The sequence below is a fragment of the Agelaius tricolor genome, unplaced genomic scaffold (genome assembly GCF_023055355.1).
Source record: "Agelaius tricolor isolate 1412-34295 unplaced genomic scaffold, bAgeTri1.0.p SCAF_6, whole genome shotgun sequence".
Lineage (NCBI taxonomy): Eukaryota > Metazoa > Chordata > Aves > Passeriformes > Icteridae > Agelaius > Agelaius tricolor.
Window position 1 is genome coordinate 15,621,661 of NW_027269266.1, and position 21,740 is coordinate 15,643,400.

The 21,740-nt window shown below is 41.3% G+C and overlaps 1 protein-coding gene across 3 annotated transcripts in view; it reads right to left on the reverse strand.

Moving 5' to 3' along the window:
• The window catches only part of KIAA1217 (KIAA1217 ortholog), a 355,044-nt gene extending 333,688 nt beyond the window's left edge, over positions 1-21,356 (reverse strand). Inside the window, exons 1-2 of one of the 3 annotated variants that reach the window (XM_071428811.1) lie at positions 21,059-21,356; positions 121-218 (exon numbers count right to left, since the gene is read on the reverse strand). In XM_071428811.1, the coding sequence (XP_071284912.1) occupies positions 121-184 (64 nt within the window). In that variant the 5' untranslated portion in view covers positions 185-218; positions 21,059-21,356. Of the gene's footprint in view, positions 1-120; positions 219-20,786; positions 20,883-21,058 lie in introns of those variants that run through there. The other 2 variants (XM_071428812.1, XM_071428814.1) reach the window with 2 other exon arrangements.
• Positions 21,357-21,740: the final 384 nt, after the last annotated feature.

Below are 21,740 nucleotides of genomic sequence, written 5' to 3' on the forward strand. Positions count from 1 at the left end.
GGAGAGTGTGGTAAGACATGCAAGAGGGGGCTGATGAGACCAGCCCGTGTCACCAGGTTTGTGAGGACAGGCCATGGGGGCAGGCAGCATTTTCCAGGCTGAGGATGAGGTTTCACTTACCCAGCTCTCTACAGGGCAGTGCCACGCTCCAGCGCGGCGGCCGGGTGGCTCTGCCATGAGGCATTCCGGGGCATCACAGCACAGGAGCTTCAGGAAACCTAAAACAGGAAAGGAGTGAGTCAAGAGTGGGTGTGCTGAAGTCCCTCTGGAAACCAGCACTGGCAGCCTCCCACAGACAGCCACAGCTGAAAACCCTGCGAACAACGCTTCATCGAGGCTGACCAACCAAAACATTGTTTGTTAAAATGCAGTTAAAGCTGGAAGTATGAGCAATTTAATAGCTATTCACTTCAGAAAAATATTGCAAAATCAAATATTTTTAACCCAGCAGAAATGCCCTGCAGCAGCTGGGTGACAGCAAGGAAAGACAGTCAGGTCTTTGAGTCCTATTCCCCACACACAGGCACCCACTCCCTTGCCAATGCCTCTGATTAGAAATGTGATTTTCCCTAAGATTAGAATGCCAGGTGGGAGTTGCAGGAGGAACTGTCTGTATGTCCACATAATGAATGCATTCCAGAGGCAGGGAAGCTGTGATGGCTGTGACTGACTTTGGTACAGATCAGCCTGCAAAAGGGTACAAAATGCTGGAGTAGTCTGGGCCGGCTGGTCCTCTGAAGTTGCAGGCAGCTTCCAGATGGGTCACACCTTCACCCTTTCCCCAGGCACAGACACCTGCAGGGTACCTCCAGTCTGAAGACAGGGAACACACACGTTTGGACAGGTGAGTACCAGCACTAAGATCTGGTCACGTGAGAAGTAAAATCCAAAAGTAGCCACAGAGATGCTTTGTAGCCTTGTAATTGTGCATTCTGCAGGCCAAAATGCAAACCTGTGCATTTCTAGTTGCACCTGCTTATGGTTCAACCCTTTAGACCTGATTATATTGTACACTGCATTGGCAATATTTAGATACTGTATTAGCAACAGATCTAACCACAACCATCCACATAATCAGTGAAATACTTCTTACATCTGAGTCTTGTCTCTACTACTCTGCCACAAGTTAGCAAACAAATGATCCAACTTCTCAAAGCATCAGCTCCCTTTCCATCACAAGGCAGAGCTGACATATGCCCAAAGAAATTCTGAGTTCTCAGCATTTCTAAAATTTATTGCAGCTTTATTTCACCGATACCAATTTCCAAGCTTCATCCATTTGTTAGTCCTAGTCATTTCCAATAAAACATTATATCTAGAAACAAGAAAATAAAAAAGAACAACAACATTATTTTCATCATTCCGGAACACTGCAAGTTTAAAGATTATCAATGCCATTAATGTGATTTAGGTTCAAGGTGACAATATCTTGAACTAATGACCATTATTAAAAGTACACCAAACAATGTGGATCTACTGAAAGGCTGAGATACAGTTACACAATTTTCCCTTTAACTCGCATCTAAGTGGTTTAATGGATATTTCCCAAACTTAAAGACAACATTGCATATTTGCAAAGCCTTGTAGGCTGATAAATAGAGCCTATGATCTCAAAATTTCAAAACAGAAGTAGTTTTAAGAACACTGCTTGACAGTAGGGAATCACTGTTCACACCTGCAAAAGGTTGGCCACATTAGTGACCTTCCCACTATCCTAAGAGAAAGCAAAAGGCAGAATCCCAGTGCCTCTGCCTCTCCTTGCCCCAGTTTCCCATCAAAAGAGCATGGCACTGGCAAAATGCTCCAGTATTGCCTCCACATCATTCTTCAGAACAAGCCCAGGCAATCTGTTAGCAAGAACCACAGATTCACATCTAGGATTGAAAGGGCCAAAGTATTTGACCACATGCAAATAAGTGAGCCAGGAGAAGGAAAACAAGACAGAGAGGATAGATGGGTTTATGTCTTCAGAATTGAGAATAACAACACTGCTTATTTAAACCAGAATGCAGTCTACACAATCACAACTGACAAAATCAAAATCTTTTGTACAGGCTATACTTGATTAAATTAGTTTAATTTTCACTATAAAATTAAAAAATAATTACTGGTTAAAAAAATAACACAAAATATCCTTTCTCTAAGGAGTGCTGTAGCAGAACATAGTTCATTCTTCATACAAAAAGAGACTGAATTGCTTGAACACAAAAGATAACTCAAATTCATCTACCAAGTTGTACCCAGCAACTCTGTAATAATTGCATACAGAACACAAACATGCTTTGTTGAGAACTCACAATATCTAATCAGCTATAATTCCAAATTTTATTTTCCATTTGTAAATTACCAAGGGAGAAAACTACACAACAGGGATGTAAAATAATATTCTAGCGGGAGATATTTTGCTAACACATAAGCTGCTACCCACCCCTTCCCTAATGCCTGCAAGGTTCTTCTGCTTCAGAACTTATTTCAATTGTTAGTTTTCTTTGAAGGTGTTTCAACTACAATGCAAGCAATGCTCTAATGAATTCTCAGTGCTGTGCTATCTTTCCCAAACAGTTCTTTTACGTCATCTACAAATTTGGATGCTGAGATGTACTTGCTATGCTCGTGTACATCTCTGCTTCTGAGGAATGTCAATATTATCATCAAGTGAGATGTTTTTAAGTTTCTAAGCTTAAAAGTATAAAAAAATAAACACACCCAAAAAAGCCCCAAACATACACCTTCTACAGGTCGATTGCTTAGTCACATTAACCTGTTTTGGCAATTAACCCTTCCCAACCTACTCCACCTGCCCAGTTGCTGACTGGTCCTGCACAGGTCTCTGGAGCCAGGGGAGGGGGTTTGCAGCATCCTGCGAGTGGCACAGCCCGGGCAGCACCACGCCTATGAACTTCACCCCTCTCCCTTACAAGGTTCATCCTCTGAGTAAGCAGATCTGGTAGCTTGCCCTCCTCCCAAAACCTGCCTCTGTCAACAATAATTTTTCAGATTCAGGAGTAGTCACTGCCATCCTGAGCTCCCAAAACACCACGAGCTGCCCTAAGGATGTGACGTGCTGGGTACCTCAGCAGAAAGCAGATGGCAGCTGCCTCATGCTTGGAGCATCCAGAGACCTCAGCTCTTACTGCTATGGGACACTTCTGACATTGTCCCATGTCATGCCTTCCCTATGATGGCATCTGAATACATTTTGCCACCAGCTAAGGTCCCACTGTGACAAGGACCCTTCTGGAAGGGCAGAGGTAGTGGCAGCACAGCCCAGGCCTTTGTCCCCTGCTGCAGCAGTGACAGGCAGGCTTTTCAGGGAAGGAAGAGTATTGTCAGCTGCATCTGTACACTGAACTGTCCAAAACTAATTCAAGTAAGTTATAAGGAGAATATTATAAGAGGAAAACAAAAGGCTACTGGTCTGCCTTATGAAACAGATTTTTTTTTTTTTCAGTAAGCTAAAATATGCTTCTTTGAGGCCAGCAGTCAAGGGAGAAAATACCTCATTTTTACCAGCCCAACTGCAAAAGTCATGCCAAGCTCACTAAAAATGCAAAGGCAAAAAAACAGCCAGAAATTCTGTCTATTCTAGAGCATTCAAGTATTTTATCAATGAATGAAAGAATTAAGCCAAAATTAGAAGTCTTTTTGTCACAGATAATCATCCTATGCTCTTTGAAGAAAAGCAAACATTTCCAGGTTGCAAAAGAGCAATGACAAAAATGTCTCTTCCTGTGTAACCAGCAGCTGACAATTTTATACAATAAATAATGCTATTTTATAGTAGTAAGTACAACATCAGCAACACAGTAAAGTTAACATATTAACACTGATAGAAATTATCTCTGTTCTCTATTAATCTGCATTCTTTACAGATGGTTATTTATAAAAATTAAACATGAAACTGAAAGGTTATCTATGGCCATATTAGCAAACATCTGCTTATGATTCTGATTTCATGTTTGCATGCTATTCTTGGAAAAGCAACCCTTTTAAAGATGTACCAGATGTGACCAAGTGTTCTTAATGGTAAAATATTTGTTTCAGCAAGATAAAAGTTCAGGGCCAGGAAAGAAATCACATATTCTGCAAAGAGCAACTGCCTTATACCGCTGCTGCTGAATTCTCCAGAGGAAAAGTGGTTCTGAAGAGGGAAAAATGCAGTTTATTTAGTGTGCCACTACAGATAATGACTCTTATTTTTAAATATGAGACATTCAAATGTGTAAACATAGACTCAGTTTCAACTTTCAAGCACAGAAGTTATGCATGAAAAGAGCTGCATCACCTATTCACTCTCCAGCATGGGACTGATAGAGTAACCTTCAATCTCCAGTGGCAGCAGCTTAAGCAGCCCTCCACAAACTGACTTTTGCTCCCCAAATGGCCTCACCAAGACTTCTCCTGCTCACAAGAAGAAAGAAACAGTTGACTGTGGGATGGGAAGGTGTTGCAGGCAGCAGATGAGAGCTATAGCAAGCAACATGAGGGAGTTAATGTAGACCAAACCAAGGAGACATGAGTTGTTCAATTCTTTCTTACTGTCTCCCTATAACCTAGTAACTGCTTAACCTATTTCCTAAAAGTAATAATTTTTAAAAAGGGTTCTGGGCCATCAAATTTTTTGTTAATTATGTTTGATAGATATCCTTTGAATGAATAATACTGTTAATCCATAGGAAATAGATATAAAAAGAAAAGAAAGTAAATTAACAACATAAACTAGCTGAAGATTAATTTAATGGGAAATAAAGAGATTAACAATTCAAATTAAATTAGGAGTATGAAAACTTCTTTATGCATCTCAGGAAACTGGGCTACCCCGGTCTTTCAAGACCCATATTTTGCTTTTCACTCTCTTGCCCCACTAGTTAACATGCATCTTCAGACTCATGTGAAGTCTCCAAGAAGGGAACACACCATCCTCCAAAGAAAACCCTGGAAGGTACAAGAGTTTGACCCTGGTGGCCAGGCAGAGAGGCTGGCAGGTCCTGCCCCAGGGGTGCAGGGCTAGGGTGCTCACCAAGCCTCCACATCTCTCAGCCATGCTCTTCCTGGCACCAGAACAGGTTTTTCATTTGGGCCTGTTCCCCAGATAATATCCGGGAACTGCAGAAGATTCCTCTCCACCACCACACTAGGGTTAAAAAAACCTCAACAATTTGTAAAAGTGTGTTTTGCCCTCTTTGCTTCCCCTTCCATGAAGCACAAGAATTCAAACAGGGTGCAAATGACCCAAAAATCTGTCACCACACACACAAGAGGCAAATCAGAGAGCTGCCCCATGGGAAGGGAGCTCTGTTGAAGGGAAAGTTATATCTCAGTGAGCTATATAAGATGCAGCTAATTGAACTGCATAGCTCAGTGTAAACAGGGAAGAGCCTGCTTCCACTTCCCAGCCATGGACCAAGCAGAGATGGTGCTGCAGACACAGAACAGAACACAGAGCACACCTGAAGCCACCCATGCAGGAAGGCAATGGCTCAAGGACTCTACCTGGGACACACAGGCAGTATTATGGGAAAATGCAAAAGAAGAAACAGCAGCAATGGAGCAAGGGCAGAGGAATAGAAAGACCAGAAATCATTCATTTAATGCAAAAGCACAAGCAGATCTGAAATCCTTCCAAGCCTCTTCAGCAATGATGTGCGCTTTTGTAAGCAGAAGTAGCTCTTAACATACTTTCTGCTTGAAATGGATTCCTCCTAATGGAATTCATTTCAATCCAGAGCTGAACAGCTTCCATTTTGGATATATGAAAGCATCCAAATGGTGTTTCTCACACACCTCTGCACCTTTGACATCATTTCAGATGCACCCCAGACAGATGAGCAAGTCATATACACACACAAGTGGTACATTAGCTACAATGAATAGGAACATCTGCATTTAGCTATGGTACTTTGAAATCAGTAATGTAGCCAAGAAAAGAACTATTTGCAGAAATCAGATAAGTCATAAAGCTATTATTAATTCATATGGCTTCATTCTCTGTTATTTCTTAAAATTCTTCAGGATAGAATCATTTAGGTTGGAAGATACCTTTGTAGTCATTGAATCCAACCATAAACCTAACTCTGCCAAGTCACATTTAACCACAGAAATCTAACCATAACTGCATGGAAAAGCCAAAGAGCAAGAAAAACCTACCCTTGGTGAAAGTGAGTAAAAGGGTACCATACACTATATAAGAGTATTGATGGACACACCTTAAAACTTTGTAGAAAGTTGACTACTCCTAGAAATTGAGTCATAGGAAGAATGCTCAGACTCCTCAGCCAGCCATCAGCAGGGCACAATTGAATTTGTCTTAGACTGTGTTCAATCTGCTCAGAAAGACTTAGTAAATGTTTTTATTTAATGTCTTCAAGTATACATCTCAAAAATGTGATTAATTGACAAATACACAAATATTCTTCCCTCAGTTTCTATCGGCATTAACTTATTCAGAATAAGTTTCCCAGCTATATATGGACCACTAATTTTCACACAGCTCTGAAACAAAAGTATGTCAGCAGGACAACTGGTATTCTTCCTAACATTCATTGTGTGTTTTCATTTGAGCAGCATGACTAAAGACAGGACAGTGGAAACAAAATACAGAGTGCTATACCCTCCCTCTGTGTGCCACACTGAATTCAGAGTACCTGTAGATGGTAAAGCAGTAAAAGACTGGAAGCAAGTCTCCCACCAGTGCTCCTGTTATTTCCAGCAGCAGAGCTGCATTGATGCTACAGCAGCCGTGGCAGCTTTTCAGCTGCAGCACGTACAGAAATGCCTTACACAGCCAAACAGAAAATCTTCTTTCCAGTTTCCTCTGGCTTCAGACTAAAGAAGCAAACTCTAAATCAAAACAATTCCTGAGCACATAGGGAAAGGCAGATGCCTTGTTTCTACCTGCTAGAAAACATCATGGTTAAAAAGTTTGTGTTGGCATAGCTTCACTGAAGGATCAGCAGAGGATCTGAGCACTCTGTTGATGCAGCATGGGACAATGTAAGATCCAAATCTTACCTGCAAATGCACCTACTCCAACTCTGAAATGCACACTATAGTGTGTGAGTGAAGATAGAAGAATTTGCTGAAAGACAGCTGCTTCTATTTTAAAGAAAGATGACCAGTGATATATTATTAATCACCAAAGGCATCAATATTTTATCCAAACTGTAATATCATTATTTCTTGTACTTGAAAATAAAAATGAGAAGTCAAATTTGTTTCTTGCATTTTTTAAAACACAACTCTTAGTACCAAAACTTCTACTATTAAAGAGTAATTCATAGCTGAACAAAAACCAGTTAATGCAGTGTTCCACTAACCTTCAGAAAAGCTGTTAATATTCAGGATTCTGCACAGCAGGGTAGGGTTGAGAAATTAATCCCTTTAAAGTTGAATTTCAACAACAGACAAAGGCATGTGTTAGCTGAATTCTATTTATGGCAATCATCCAAATATCAAATAAAGTTTTCTTGGCTGTGCTTCAGTCATCCCCATTTACAGCTAAAGAGTACTTTTATAAATGTAGACAGGCAATATAAAACCTGTGTCTTGTTTGCATCCACACATCTCAGAAAGAGAAAACATTACTTAGTAATTGTCACTTCAAGAAAGACACCAGGAATGAAAAGTCCATCCTCTACAGTTGTAAACTCCAGACAAAAACCCAGGAACTCAGAAAAGACTACTAAAATACCACAGGGGACAAGGCAGAGCAACTAAGCAATGGTGGAACTGCACATATGTGAATATAATAGGCTACCACTCTGCTAAAGAGTTAAACACTTCAGCAAAAGATTTGAAAGGCTTTAACACATATAAGGAATAGAATTTAAAGATGCATATTTCTCTCATAAACAACACAAAAATAGGAAGTGGTGGTGGTGTGGAAATCAATCTGTGCACAACATCTTAAAAACTAGAAGTGTAAAAAAATCCCTGATGTTGCCATGTTTTAATCTTACAGCAGGCAGGAAAATGAACTAAGCTTGTGTGTGGAAAGAATCCAGATACGCTATGTATGAAAATTCAATTAAGAAATTCAAACAGCTTCATTTTGCCACACAACACTGTTGGATACAGTTGTTATAACAATGGCACTTCCTTATTCATGATTCTATACTAAACTGGATTCTAAGGGTTCTTGGTTTTCTCCCCATCTTCATTCTGTCACTACAAGGATTTCATTTCTCAAATGCTCAAAGAAACCCAAACACAGTATGACCAAGGTATATCAATAACAGCTATTTATCAACTGTTTTAAACTTTACTATTTCAAAGTCAAAGCTCAGAAATAGAGAGGTGATGAGGTGCTCCAGCCAGTCATGCTGGTTCCTTAAGTGCAGTGCACCATTCAAATTCAGATGCACACAAGTCCACCTGACCCTCTGTTTGTTTTTGTCACCTCTTATACTTGCTGTATAACAAAAAAGGCAACAGCAGCAATGTGTGAATACAGGCACTTTTTCCTTTTGAGGCTACACCCCAATATTTGACATGAAGAATTAAAGCATAGAGGTATTCAGACAGATTGTCCCTACATTGCAGCCATCTCTCAGGTTCAGTATTTTATTATGAACATGGATGTAGAGGCTGTGTTTGTAAGATTTGATGTGTCCTAGTAGTTCCTAGCAGGATTTTTAGCATCTTGAGCCCACAAAACATCTTCACATTTCATCTTTACTCATTTTATTAAAGCACTGTTATTCAAAGGTATTTTCTTTCATCATCCCCAAAGGTAAGAAATATTTATGCTTCATACAATCATTTTGGTTTCTACTTATAACTCAACTACTATGTTTGATAATAAACATAATTTTTGAACAGAAACATGAAGTACTGTTTGTTAAACACTACTTCATGACACAGTTAAATCCATGCTGAAAGCCTGACAACTGTAACACCACTGCTTATAAACTGAGTGATCAAGTATGTGAAACCTGATGTGTTGCATGAAAGCAATGGAGCTCAAGACTCCTGTATCACACCAGCTTCTCTCTCTGGTATCACAAGATCCCAGATCAGGAGGTAAAACTGTACAAACACTCAGAAGGGAGCTCAAAGCATGGCATATGAGTCCCAGACTTCTTGCTTAGCTTTCTGTCACATTCAGCACCACCAGCTACTTTGAACATATTCATGATGGAAACTGAGGGGAAAGAATAAAAAGAGGAAAGTGAAAAAGAAGATTATAAAAAACACCCCTTTATACTAAGAACCTGAATGATATAGCAGAAGCATATCTTATGGACAGCATTTGTTCAAAGTAAGCTTTCATCAAGCAGAAGGTGATACAATTCCATTTGCAGGCCCTTTGTTCTTTCTAAAAGCAGCACTGCCAGTGCACACCAAGCCTCTCTTACAGTGCAGATAAAGATGGGTGCAACTAAGGATGTGCATACTCAGCCACAGGCAAACCTGAGTGATAAACACTGCACCTGAAAGGAATTTCTCAAGGAAATAAAGGTGCAGGTTGTTTGTAAAAATGGGTTATAAAACTATTAAGCAAGTTCTGCAAATATGGCCACATATAAATCTCAGGAGACAAGGAGGAACCTAAGATGAGGACAAAATATGAATGATTCTTTTCTGTACTACAGAGCTAAAACACCAACAGAATCAGAGGAAGACAACAATAGAAGTCAGGGGTGTAACTGCTCTGGAACTGCCACTTTGTGTAAAAATCAAGGCAGGCTGCAACATTTCAGACTTTACTATTTATTAGCCCTCTTCTTTTCTCCGATAGTAGCAAACTATAGGAAAAGAAACAAAGTTCAGAAGAGTACTTCTATTGTGACACCCTCCAATTTCTGACAATTGGCTACAGATGTGTCCCTTTCACCTTCCTCCCCCACTGCACAAAGCAAATCAGTTAATGGCCACATTAGTAGGTCCTGTTACCCTATGCACAAGAGAAGAAAACGCTCAGAGCTCACAGAAGCTACTAAATTCTGCAGCCTCCTGTTTTCCAGTCATTCTGTGGTGCTACCATCAAATCTTCCTGATTCTTCCACTGAAAGAGCTGCAAGAGGCAGATGTGTGCAGTGCATCCCTCACTCAGTCCTGCTTGTCCAGCACGGCACCTCCTATAAGCTACAGAAAGCAGACAACTATTATTACAGGAAGAAGCTAAGAGTTGATTCTGTTCCTGAGAACTGCTAGCATTAGTTCCAAAGTTCAAAATTAAAAGCACCTGTAAAGCATCAGTTCCATCAGTCACTGTTTTGCTTATCCTTTTTGTTATAAGGATAACTCTAAGTTATCCTTATAGAAACAAAAAAGTTATTTTGGAGAATATATCAATAAATAAGTAAATCACCAAACCACAAATGAAGTATCAACAATTCTCAACAAGCAAATTGCTGTCATTTAATATTTAACCATGCAGGAAAATTGTGGTTTGACTATATGGCATCTTTAGGACAAAAAAGCTATTTAGGAGACTACAAACATTTTTCTTGTTGCTTCCACATGACAGAAAGTCAGTTTTACAGTTAGTCAGCTGTGTAAAACAAATCTGGGGGGCCAGGATGGTGAATAGAAAGTTCTGCTCATGCTTGCTGCAATGCAAAAATGCCCTTTATTAGTACACACATAGTAGTTTGAAATTCTTCAAAATCAATGCATCAACTACACCAATTACACATTTCATCAGTTCAGATTTGGTACCTAACATTTGGTGAACTGTTTTAGTCACAGTAATTCAGCTGTCCAGTTACAATGAATAGCTAACTTTGCTATATTTGAATGTTTCATGTGATACTCAACCACAGAATAACTAGCCACAAGGTTTTAGGTTTATGCCTCAGTGATTTTTTTGTCCCACATTACTAATTTGTTTGTACATTTGGGTTGGCTTATTTCAAAAAGGACAGTATGTGTAATGCCTGTATCTTTCTAAAGTAAGGGGACAAAGGTGTGAAGATGGGATTTGGGTTTAAGTTGCTATACATCATGATAGAAGTTACTAGACATGTCAAATCTCACAAACATACCCTTACATAGAGGTCTATCATAAAACACTGAATCTGTGAGGTGGCTACAATATAGTGACCTTTTGTCTGAATACCTCTATGCTTGAATTCTGTATGTCAAATACCACTGTGTAGCCTCAAAAGGAAAAAGTGCCTATATTGTTCATCACTACCATTGCATTTCTTCTTGTAGAGCAAGTGTAAGACATGGAAAAAATAACCCTATCAGGAAAAAATTGTGCAAATCTTAAAAGTCTAAGTGACATTGTTCTGAACATCAGTAAACTGAGGACTTCTGTGTGTCTGAATTCAGAGGGTGCATTGCACCTAAGGAACTAGCATGACTGGCTGGAGCACTGGATTTGCTTTGTGTTTCTGGTAAATTTTGCTTTTAAAACAATAGTTCTGTTTTAAAGGAGTTGATAAATAGCTACTATTGATATTCTTTGGTCATACTGTGTTTGGGTTTCTTTGAACATTTGAGGAATGAAATCCTTGTAGTGATAGAATGTGAAGATGGGGAAAAAACCTAGTATCCTTAAAATTCAGCTTAGTACAGCATCACAAATAAAGAAATGCCATTGTTATAGCAACTGTGTCCAGCAGTGCTGCATGGCAAAGTGATGTTCTCTTTGAGGGGGTGGGCAAAGAACTTGAGACAGATTTTCACTGGCTAGCTTAATCCACCAGAGAAAGAATAAACAAAATTGTGGTTTAAATATCTACATCACTGTATTTCATATCTTTGAATCTTAATAATTTTCAGCTTATTTGGTGCCCTTTGGAGATATTTGTTCAGAATTTTTTTTTAAATGTCAGCCATAAAAACAAAACGAGTAGGGAAAAAGTACAACTTTATCACTCGTTAAAAGTTGCCAGAACTCTCGAACCCGGCAGCCTGCAGAAGAAAGAGACTTCTGTTCTCGCCCTGCACACAACGCCCCACGTAACCTTTAAAACTCCGCTGGACGCATAAAATAGCATTGATGCTCCAGCCCCTGGCAGCAGAAGGGCTGAGCCGCAGCTGTGCTGCCAAGGACGGGACAGGACAGGATGTGCCCTGCGCGCTCCGCCCGGTGCGCGGGTGCGGACGGAGCCGCGGAGCCGCCGCGCTCGCTCCTGCGGCAGCGCCCGCCCTCCCCTCCCTGCTCAGCTTAAGGGGCAGAGGATGCTGAACGCCTCCTATTTGCGCCACAGATCTCCTTCCATTTAACCTCAGAGTGCCTCGTCTCTCTTATTGGTTCTCCCGCAAACGCAAGGGGGATTTTCTCCTTAATAGGTAAAAAAAAAAATAAAAAAAATTTATATATATATATGTGTTGTATATATATATATATATATATATAGCCATTAATTGCCAGGCTGGATGCTAGTGAATGGGCTAATTTTTTGTGAATGCTATAAAGCATTCAGAGGTCCGGTCTTTATTGAGCAATCCAGAGACCAAGCTCTGTGCCAGAGGCTGTAAAGAGAGCCCCATAAAAGAATTGGTTACAAGACTAGCATTATGAAATAACAGAGGTAAAGTAATAGGATGTTAATAGCTACCCATGGAGATGCTTGGTTTACAAAGAAAATTTGCAATATTTTACATAAACAAGACAACACCCTGAAAACAGTAAAAAATGAAAAGGTTAACCTACCAGTAAATCTGCACCTATGAGTAGCCAAGGAAGGCAGAGTGGCCTCACTGCATCAATTGGAAACTTTTAGATGTTAATGCAATTACAGTAATAACATCAGAAACTAATAAATGGTCATGGGTCGTTAGACATCCAAACAATAACTCTAGTCAAACAATTGCAGTGCATGCTGGTGCTCTGTTAACATTAAAGCAAACATCAAAAGGAAGAATCTCTCACAGACTCACTCACCTCCAAGCTTTTGCCCTCAGGTTTTCCCTCAACGAGCTCCATCCATTAGGGCCTAAAGAGGAGCTCAGACAAGAGGCTAGAGTGCAACTCCTGCCTTTTCAACAGCTGTATCATTTAGCTGCTTTGAGGATAGTTAATGATGCTTATTAGCATGCTGACAGATGATGTATCCATCATTAATACCTTTAGTGAATACACCAGCAGCTACATTCTTCACTGTAACACAGATAAAGCCTGAGAAACTGCATCTGCAGACACTGAACTCTAGCTCAGTGGCACAGCACTCATAGGTCCAGTTTTCTCAGCATTGACATCACTTGAAAAGAAAGGAAATAGCTTTATGCTTTCTTGCCCCCAAGGATGTTGGGTTGTTCATCCAGCTGCAGAGTTTTAATAGGAGACACATAAACAGACCTCAGCAAGTTACAATGCTAGGGTACAGAAGTGGGTTTAAACTTACTTAGGCTGAGGATTTGCTGAATGTTTTTCTCATTTTCCTGCCAAGTGATGCTGAAAGTGCTAACTAGGGGCTGAAGTGATTTGAATTCCTCAAATTACCACTCACAGAATTGCCTAGTACATCTTAGAAGAACCTACTATGGAAGAACTGCTAGTTTGAAGGCAGCAATGTTCAAGGTATCTAGAAACACTGCTGAAAGTGCTTCAAACTAACCTTGTCTATCAGGCAAAAAGCCCCAAAGTATTCATACTCAGGCCTTATGTTTCAGAGGAGCAGAGATAAGTCAATTAAACAACTTTTCTAGCTGCACAACACAGACAAAGCTTTGGGAGCTAGGTCCTGGTCTTGGCCCCACATCTGCTTTGCAAATGCTAGACTCTGGACTTGCTGCACACCCAATACTTGGCATTGTCTCATATGCCTAAGTTCCATGGAGATAGGATATCAAATATAACACACACAGCATTCCCTCACTCTCTGCACCTCCTGCCCCAAGAAGTGCATTTTAGTTTGGATTCCAAGGCACCCAACCACTCTGTGTGCAAAACAGCCCAAGCACTGAGGTGAACCACTTAAATCAGGGAACTGATCCCCTCTTCTAAAACTCGAACCACAAAACCACCTGATAGGCAGCACAAAGAACAGAGTCAAGATCTAACACAGGTGCACACACCAAGCCTACAGGCTGGAGAAACCTGTAATCCCTAAAGGCATTTTCACTGTGAGGAGGGTCAAGCTGTCCTGAGAGATTTGAAATTGGCTGGAGCCTGCACAGACATGACTGGATCAAGCCCTAGGCAGCCTGTTCTGGCACCACAGCTGCCCCTGCTGTCTGCTGGAGGCCACTCTAGAGACAGTATGAGGTCTCTTCCAGCCTGACTTTTCCCATGAGTTCTTTCCATACATGCCACAACGTGTCATGCCATTGGACTTTGATGTTATTCTAGCCCCTGGAAGGTACTATTAGGGAGTCACATACAGATCAGTTAAAACTGATTCTGCAAATAAGCATTTGTATCTTCCCATTTTCAAAGTTCCAATCTGGCACAAATTTTCCTTATTATTGGGAAGAGGAAGCACAAATAATTTTGAAAATACTATTAACTAGATACCGCAGTTCTTTAACATAATTTCTGAAGCATGATGTTTGAAAAGCAATTTATGTATAAAATGCACTGTCTTCATCCAAATTTTACCTCACCCCAAAATAAAATCATGAACTATTTCTACTGGAAACCAACCAGACAGTAGACCACAACTCTTTTCAAAAACAGAAAAAGATTTTTGTTTGGAAAGAGTCACTAAACTATGAACTAGGTCTTACAATTTTGTGATAAACATTACCTTTATTAAATAAATAAATTAAAAATACTGTGCTCTTTTAAAAGCCCTAATTAGGGAAACAATGTTGCCTTTTTATGGCTATTTATTAGACACTAGCTGAATTTCAATAATAAATTGTAATTCAGCACCATATCATCTATTTATATCCACTGGTCTGAGCCAACAGCAGCTTACTGCATGATTTTGAAGATTTTGGCCAGGATTTCAGCATAGTTGGCAAATGCAAGCTGGCAAGCTCTTAGGCAATTAAAGTCTTTATAATTATTACACCAGCACATACAAGAACGATAGAAATGGGACTGGATGAAATACAGAAATCTTGTAGTCATGCTTATAGCACGTGACTCCTTCAATATTCCTGTGGTGATTTTACAGTAGCATAGAACAACTATCCCATCGGTCTTTAAACTGAAAATGTTTCAGTATTAGCTCCATGTTTCAATTATGTTAAAAGAGGATTATCCATACTAAAAAGTGGTTTATTCAAACAAATGTTACAATGGAAAGCATTTGCTCACTAATATTCAGCCAAAGTACTAATTACATACTCCATGACTGGGTAACAAATACATATAATCCATCCTTATGGATTTCAACATGAAGACAAATAACTTCAAGAAACATCTTCCAGCAAACCTTTCCAAATAATCTCAGTACAAAGTCATAGCAATAAAGGATAGAATAAATTTCCTAATCACAGAATTTAGACTCTTGCTAGACAGAATGCTGTTTCCAAGGTAGGACTTGTCATTACTAAAGCAATATTCAGTCCTAAGTATTTTGCAGTCCATGTTCTCTTTTACATGATCCCAAGAGAACCTTCTTGCTTTTCTCCATTGGCTTTCTAATAGCCAAAAACACAATGCTGGCATGCTTGTAGAGAGCCTTCTATTACCCTATTTCATGCAATATGACAAGAAAAAAAATTGGTTTAAACAGAGTATAGTGAGTTCATTATGATGAAAGAAAAGTATTGCTATGTTTCACTGATAAAATCCTTCCTAGGTCAAAAAGCTATACACAATTAGTTTCTAAAATGAAAAATTAGTAAATGCTTAACTATAGTAGTCTTGCATACTCTGCTGACCATTATACCTGAATAATGCAACAAACCTGAATTTATGCAATGTAGTTTCAATGTATGCTAAGGAAAGTACAGAACAGGGTAGTAACATTAGCCACACAGTGAACACCACAAACTGTAAATTAATTTATAAGTATGTATTTTGTTTCCCAGAAAATCTTCTCTGAGACTGAGACTCCAGCTGGGAAAAGGTCTGTTTGAACTGCATATCCAGACTCAGGGTCAGAAGAAGTGCAGCACCCACAAGCATCAGCTGCACCAGAAAAGGAGGAGGATGATGTGGGGATGTTTGTGGTCCAGAACTCCTAAATCTGACATGATTAAGTTGTGCTCTTCCAGAGTTAAGGGGTCCTTTAGTCAGTAGTGCAAGCAGGGCTTCCTTCTCCATCCTTATAAAGGCAATTAGGATTTCAAGGTTTCTTGTGCTCATACTCTTTTGGGGATAGAGATCACAAAAAAACTGAACAAAAGTAAAGCACCAGGTAGGCCACCTGAAGAATAAAATGCCAGCTTTTGTGAGTTTAAGCAGCATAAAGCTGTATAAAGCATCTTAGCAATAAGCAAACCCCTGAAGTTTTTGATTGTGGTGGTTTAACTTGGTTTAAATTGCATCTTTCATCAAACACTCATCACCAATCACAAAGATGTTAAACGCTCCTCTAAAATTCCATCACAAAGGAATCCACTTTTTCTTTAGTAAGACTGACTGAGCACAGGGTATTCCAAGAGAGCCTCTGGAATCTCCATCCTTGCAGATGCTCAAAAGTCACTTGGACAAGCAGCTCTAGGTGGGCCTGCTTGAACAGGGAGGTTGGACAAGATGCTGTCAACCTTTGCCATCCTCTGCCTCTCAACCAAACTCCTACCAAATTCTTCAAAGGCACCATTTCAGGTCTCACTGAACCCAAAGAAGGGATGTAGAAAAGTAACATGTGTCTCACAAGATCTAAAAACTGATTTTAGTTTATATGGCATGGGAAAAAACAAAACAAAAACAAACAAAAAACTCACACACACACACAGAGCTTATATTTTAGGCAATTTGGGACCTAAAATAAAAAGTTGCACAATGCTGCAGGAGAAAGGAAGAGATACAGGAAAAGAACCTAAAGCTACTCTGTTTTAAAGAAACACATAGTGCACAAGATTTTACAGACTTGCCATTAAATTGCACAAATCCAAACATTGTATCAAGTGATTTGGAGATACTCCAGCCTCTCAGGGTTTCCTGAGAGATTTTCAGTGGGGAACTACAGAAGGGTATGTCCCCCTCTCCCAATCCAAAGGAATTGGAACAAAAGGGATAACAACTAATCATTTTAATATCACCTTAATTTATAAAAAACAAAAATATGGGGGAAAAGCCCAAAAGCAAACAAAACAAAAAAAACAAATCACCACCAATATTTACTATCATGGGATGATTTTGGAATAACCACTGCACTGTCCCAATTCATTATGTCCTTGACAAAAAACCAGTTCTTCCCCTGGCCTTACCCACTACCCTGGGACAGACAATGTTGTTATCCCAAGACTTAACAGTATACTTTAATGTTAACAACAAATATCTCAGCATTTTCTTTTTGTGTATGCATGTTTAGAGTTATTTCATTTCATGCTGGCTTGGAAAACTATCATTCCATTATTTAATGAATTCTGAAGTATTCAGGAATATAGCCAATTCCAGCTTATATTGGATAAAAAATGGAAGAAACACTATTATTCAACAGTGCTGAGAGAGAAAAAAAGAAGAGAAACAGTCTTGCATATATATAAACTATGTCTACAAGTTCTGAGGCATCTTTAGTGAATCCAAATCTATGACTACAAATCTAGAAGGACTTCCAGATAGATATAATGTCAAGCACTATGTGCAAGTCTTCAAGACCAAGGACCACACCTTCTCCAGTCAGAGGGATTGAGATGTTTGGTATCACAGGGGAATGTCCCTTTGCACCACAGCACAACACATTTGAGGAAAAGCAATTTATTTTTTGCAGAATTAAAGAATCACTGATGCCTAGCTGGAACGTACTGCTTTGGAAGAGGCCCAAAAGCTCAAGTAATTGCAATGGACTGGAAAGGCCTTCACCCCCAGGTCAGCAATTTGCATTCCAGCTGGGCTATTTATGAGACAAAGCAGTTACCACCAACCACCCTTTGAATGCTCAAGTTGCCAATTTCGGTACCATTGCTGAGGTGCAAACACACACAGATACCATGACAAACCAGTCACATGCAGTAGAAGAGCCCAGGACTGAGGTGGTGCACAAATGATTTCATTGGTTACCACAAGCCAGCAAAACTGGTCTGCAATAAAATTTCTCTCTATGGGCTTGAGTTTCTGCCGACCACAACAGTGTCAAATACAAATTGGCATAAGGAATGGTAAGGAAAAATAATGCCGTTCTCCATGAGATTTAAACTCATTACGGTTTGATAAAAGTGATGGGTCAAATAGAAAAGACAGTCCATATTTTTTCTCTTTCCTTGCCAGCTAACATTAGTTCCATCCCACTTTCAGTTATTTCTTTAGTTTTCCTCCCTCTCAGCTTGCTTTGCACTCTGCCTACTGCTCCAGAGCAGACCCTTTTTCTTCATCCCATATTTACCACCCTCAGTCTACTTTCTCCTCATTGCTTTCTTCACCACTTCTAACTTAACTTCCAATAGACTGCAAACCCTAACTGACTAATCAACATAACTACTGTAGAAATGGGTAAGGTTTATCTCTAAGACTTCTGTATCTTTAAAGCAAACTTTAAACACTTAGGTTCTCGGTACACACATAAATTTTTCTGCATGTTTGTAAAAACTTCAAGTGTGATAGGGATGCAATAGACCATTTAAAAAAAAAAAGTGAAAATTCAACCATGGCTGAGAATTAGAACAGGAACTAGAACTAAACATCCTCATTTTCAACTCTAAGTGAAAGACAAGCTTCAAAATCATTAACTGTCTCCTTTTGCTTACAGCAGGAGGTCACAGCAAATGTCAAACACAAGAGAGCTGTTCAATTAAGGGCAACCTTACAAAATCCAAACTGTTACCAACAGCAGCCGAGATGTCATCTTTACCCCAACAAAACCACTGTCCAGACAGCCCCTATTACACAAGGCTTCACACTAAAGAGCTGCCAAGCTTTAACCTTCAATGAGGAGAAATCAATTTAGTCACTCAAGAAACTAAACTGCCCGACCAGAGCACTGGCCTCCTTAGGCATAAGTAAGGAAAAAAAAAAAAAAAAAAAAGAAGCAAGCTAACTTTTCCCAGCTCTTTCTATAGCCTAAACCAAAACCTACACACACGGAGAACCAGAGAACCAGTACAGCAATAGATCACAGAGCAATAAACAGGAGATTGCTATGTCAAGCACTGAAAGTAGGTAGATAGCAAATTAGCTAATCAGAACATCTGTTAAGGAAAAAAAAAGTCACAAAACAAAAACAAGTAAACAAAAAATCCTGACAAAACCAATGATTAATAGAATACAAAGGCAATGCTTTAATGCTTTTGGTGTGGGGGGGAAGTAGCCAAATACATGAGTTTTATTTAATGGCAATTTTATTGTTGCACATTGAATGCTTTAGAAAACATAGCTAATCTCAATTACAATAAATTGTCAAAACACCTTTAGAATAATTTTTCTGCCACAGAGGAAACATATACATATATAGTTCCAGACACAGGAGCATTAAAAATGCTCAATACTAAACTTCCTCCTCTTATTGTGCAATGATCTGAAAATAAAGGTTTTCTAAAATCCAAGCCTGAACTATGGCATTATATAAAGTCTTTGGACCTATGCACAGCAGTCAGAGCTCCAGGTATACACAGTATGAAATCAGAAGAGGTTCTGGCTGCAGAAAGAGTTGTGCACTATCAATGCTGCACCCTGACCACTGCACATACAGCATGATCAGCTGTGTGCACAGAAATTCTGCATGCATTAGTTTGGGTGCCAGCAAGTGAATTTGAGATTAGGTTTGGCTTGGTGAACACAGAGTTAGGAGAAAATAGTTGGTATAGTTAGTCAGATATTTAGCTTGGTCCCTGTATGAAAATGTCATTCTCAGACAGTTAGAGGATACAGATTTCTATGCATACTTACTGCACTTCACACAGTTCACAAGGTCAGAATGAAAAAATGAATAATATGGGTTTGATATCCATCTCTAACATCCAGAAAGTCAGTTTACCAGAAGTCTACAAGATTACATCTTAATGTTTGATATTATGCAATACTTTGCCTAATAGTCTGACTGTGCTTTCCCAGTAAGCAAAAGCTACTGTCCAGGCAGCCCTCCTCAGCTACCAGAGATGTGCAAAGGAGCAGCTGCTGATTTCCATGGACAGTATGCAATGCTCATCTGCAGAACTCCAAACAAGGATTTTGAAGGTATTAGGACAGAGAAAGAACAAGAAATGAAAGCACATTAAGAATGACTGATTCTTAACAGCAGCACAGATATGCAGCACTAAACATGACATTTAAATATTGTGAAAAGCTGACATCACCATACTGCCCAGTACTGCATGCAGGGGCTGAACTTTGCCAAACACAAACAAGCCAAATCCTGCTATTCTTAAAGCTAACAATAGTTTTGCTTGAACTCCAGAAACAGCAGAAAAAGTTGACTCTCGGCTGAGAACAGATCATACCTCAGGGCACACACATGGGCAAAGACATGCAAAACACCCCACTATAGACATCTTCCCGACCCTCACACGGTCCCTGCGATCAGAGCAGCAGGTCTAAGGGTCCGGACCCCACACTTGGAGTGCTTAGAGAGCTCCGCTTTCGTCCTCAGGTCTCAAAGGAAAAGCTTCCGACTCAAACTGCACATTCCTAAAGGATTTAGGTTGGGGCTCTTTTCCTCCAAGAAGCACAGTCATTTTGTTGTGGAAAGCTTCTGCCAGCCAAAGCATGCAATACACACACACCACGCACACCCCGCACCCCCCCTCACGCTTTTCTGGGGAAAAGCAGTTTCTGTGCTACTCCATGCTTACCAATAAGTAACTTCTAAGTTTGACACATCCCTAAGTTTACTCACAAGCGGAAGGCTCGCAGGCACAGGGACAGCCAGAGCGGCCGGAGGATGCGGTGCTCCCGAGCCGGCTGCTCCCGGCGGCCGCCGGTGCCTCCCCCGCGCCGGGCAGCGCTCGCCGCCCGCCCTCCGCCGCCCCGAGCTGCTGACGGCACCGGCAGGAGGCGGCGGCGGCGGGGGCAGCGCCGACCCCCGCCCCGCTCAGCCCCACCTGCCCGCAGGGCGATCGCCCCAAGGTCACCCCCTCCCCCGGGAGAGCCAACTTGGGCGCCACTCACGCCGGCGGAGCCGGGATGCCGCGGCCGCGGAGCGCCGGGGGCGATGCGGAGCCTCCGCCGGCTGCAGCGCAGGACGGGCTGCGCGCTCCCTCCTTCTCCGCCGCCGCCTCCTCCTCCTCCTCTCTCTCCCCGACGACTTTCACTTCACCTGCAGGCAGCCCGGCTGCGGCGGGGCGGGCGGCTCCGCAGCTTTCCGCGGGACCGCAGTGACTGCGGCAGCGCCTCCCGCACCGCGGGGGGAGCCGCGCCGGGCCGGGCCGGGCCGGGCCGGGCTGGGCTGGGCCGGGCTGGGCTGGGCTGGGCCGGGCCGCGCGTCCCTCCGCGGGCCGGGGCGAGCCCTGCCCTGCCGGCGCGGGCAGCCCCTGAGGGGGAAGGCACGAACTGTGGAGCTCCGAGGGCCGTCCCAAGCGCTCCGCGGGTGCGGAGCAACGCGACCCTGCCACAGGCGACCCCCGGCCCGGGATGCTTTCCCCGAGGCGGCTGCTGCCTGCAGCTGTAGGGTAGGGATTGCCCCCGTGCTGTCAATCACCTCCTCGGTGAGGGGCTATAAATATTTATTAGGCATCCTAATAGCCGCATCTAGCTAAGCGGAGCGTTTTAGTCGTGCCGCTCCTGTGCTTCGAACCTCCCAAGGCAGTCCCACACGGGCACGATTGGAACTCGCTCACGGGCTGGCCCCGCA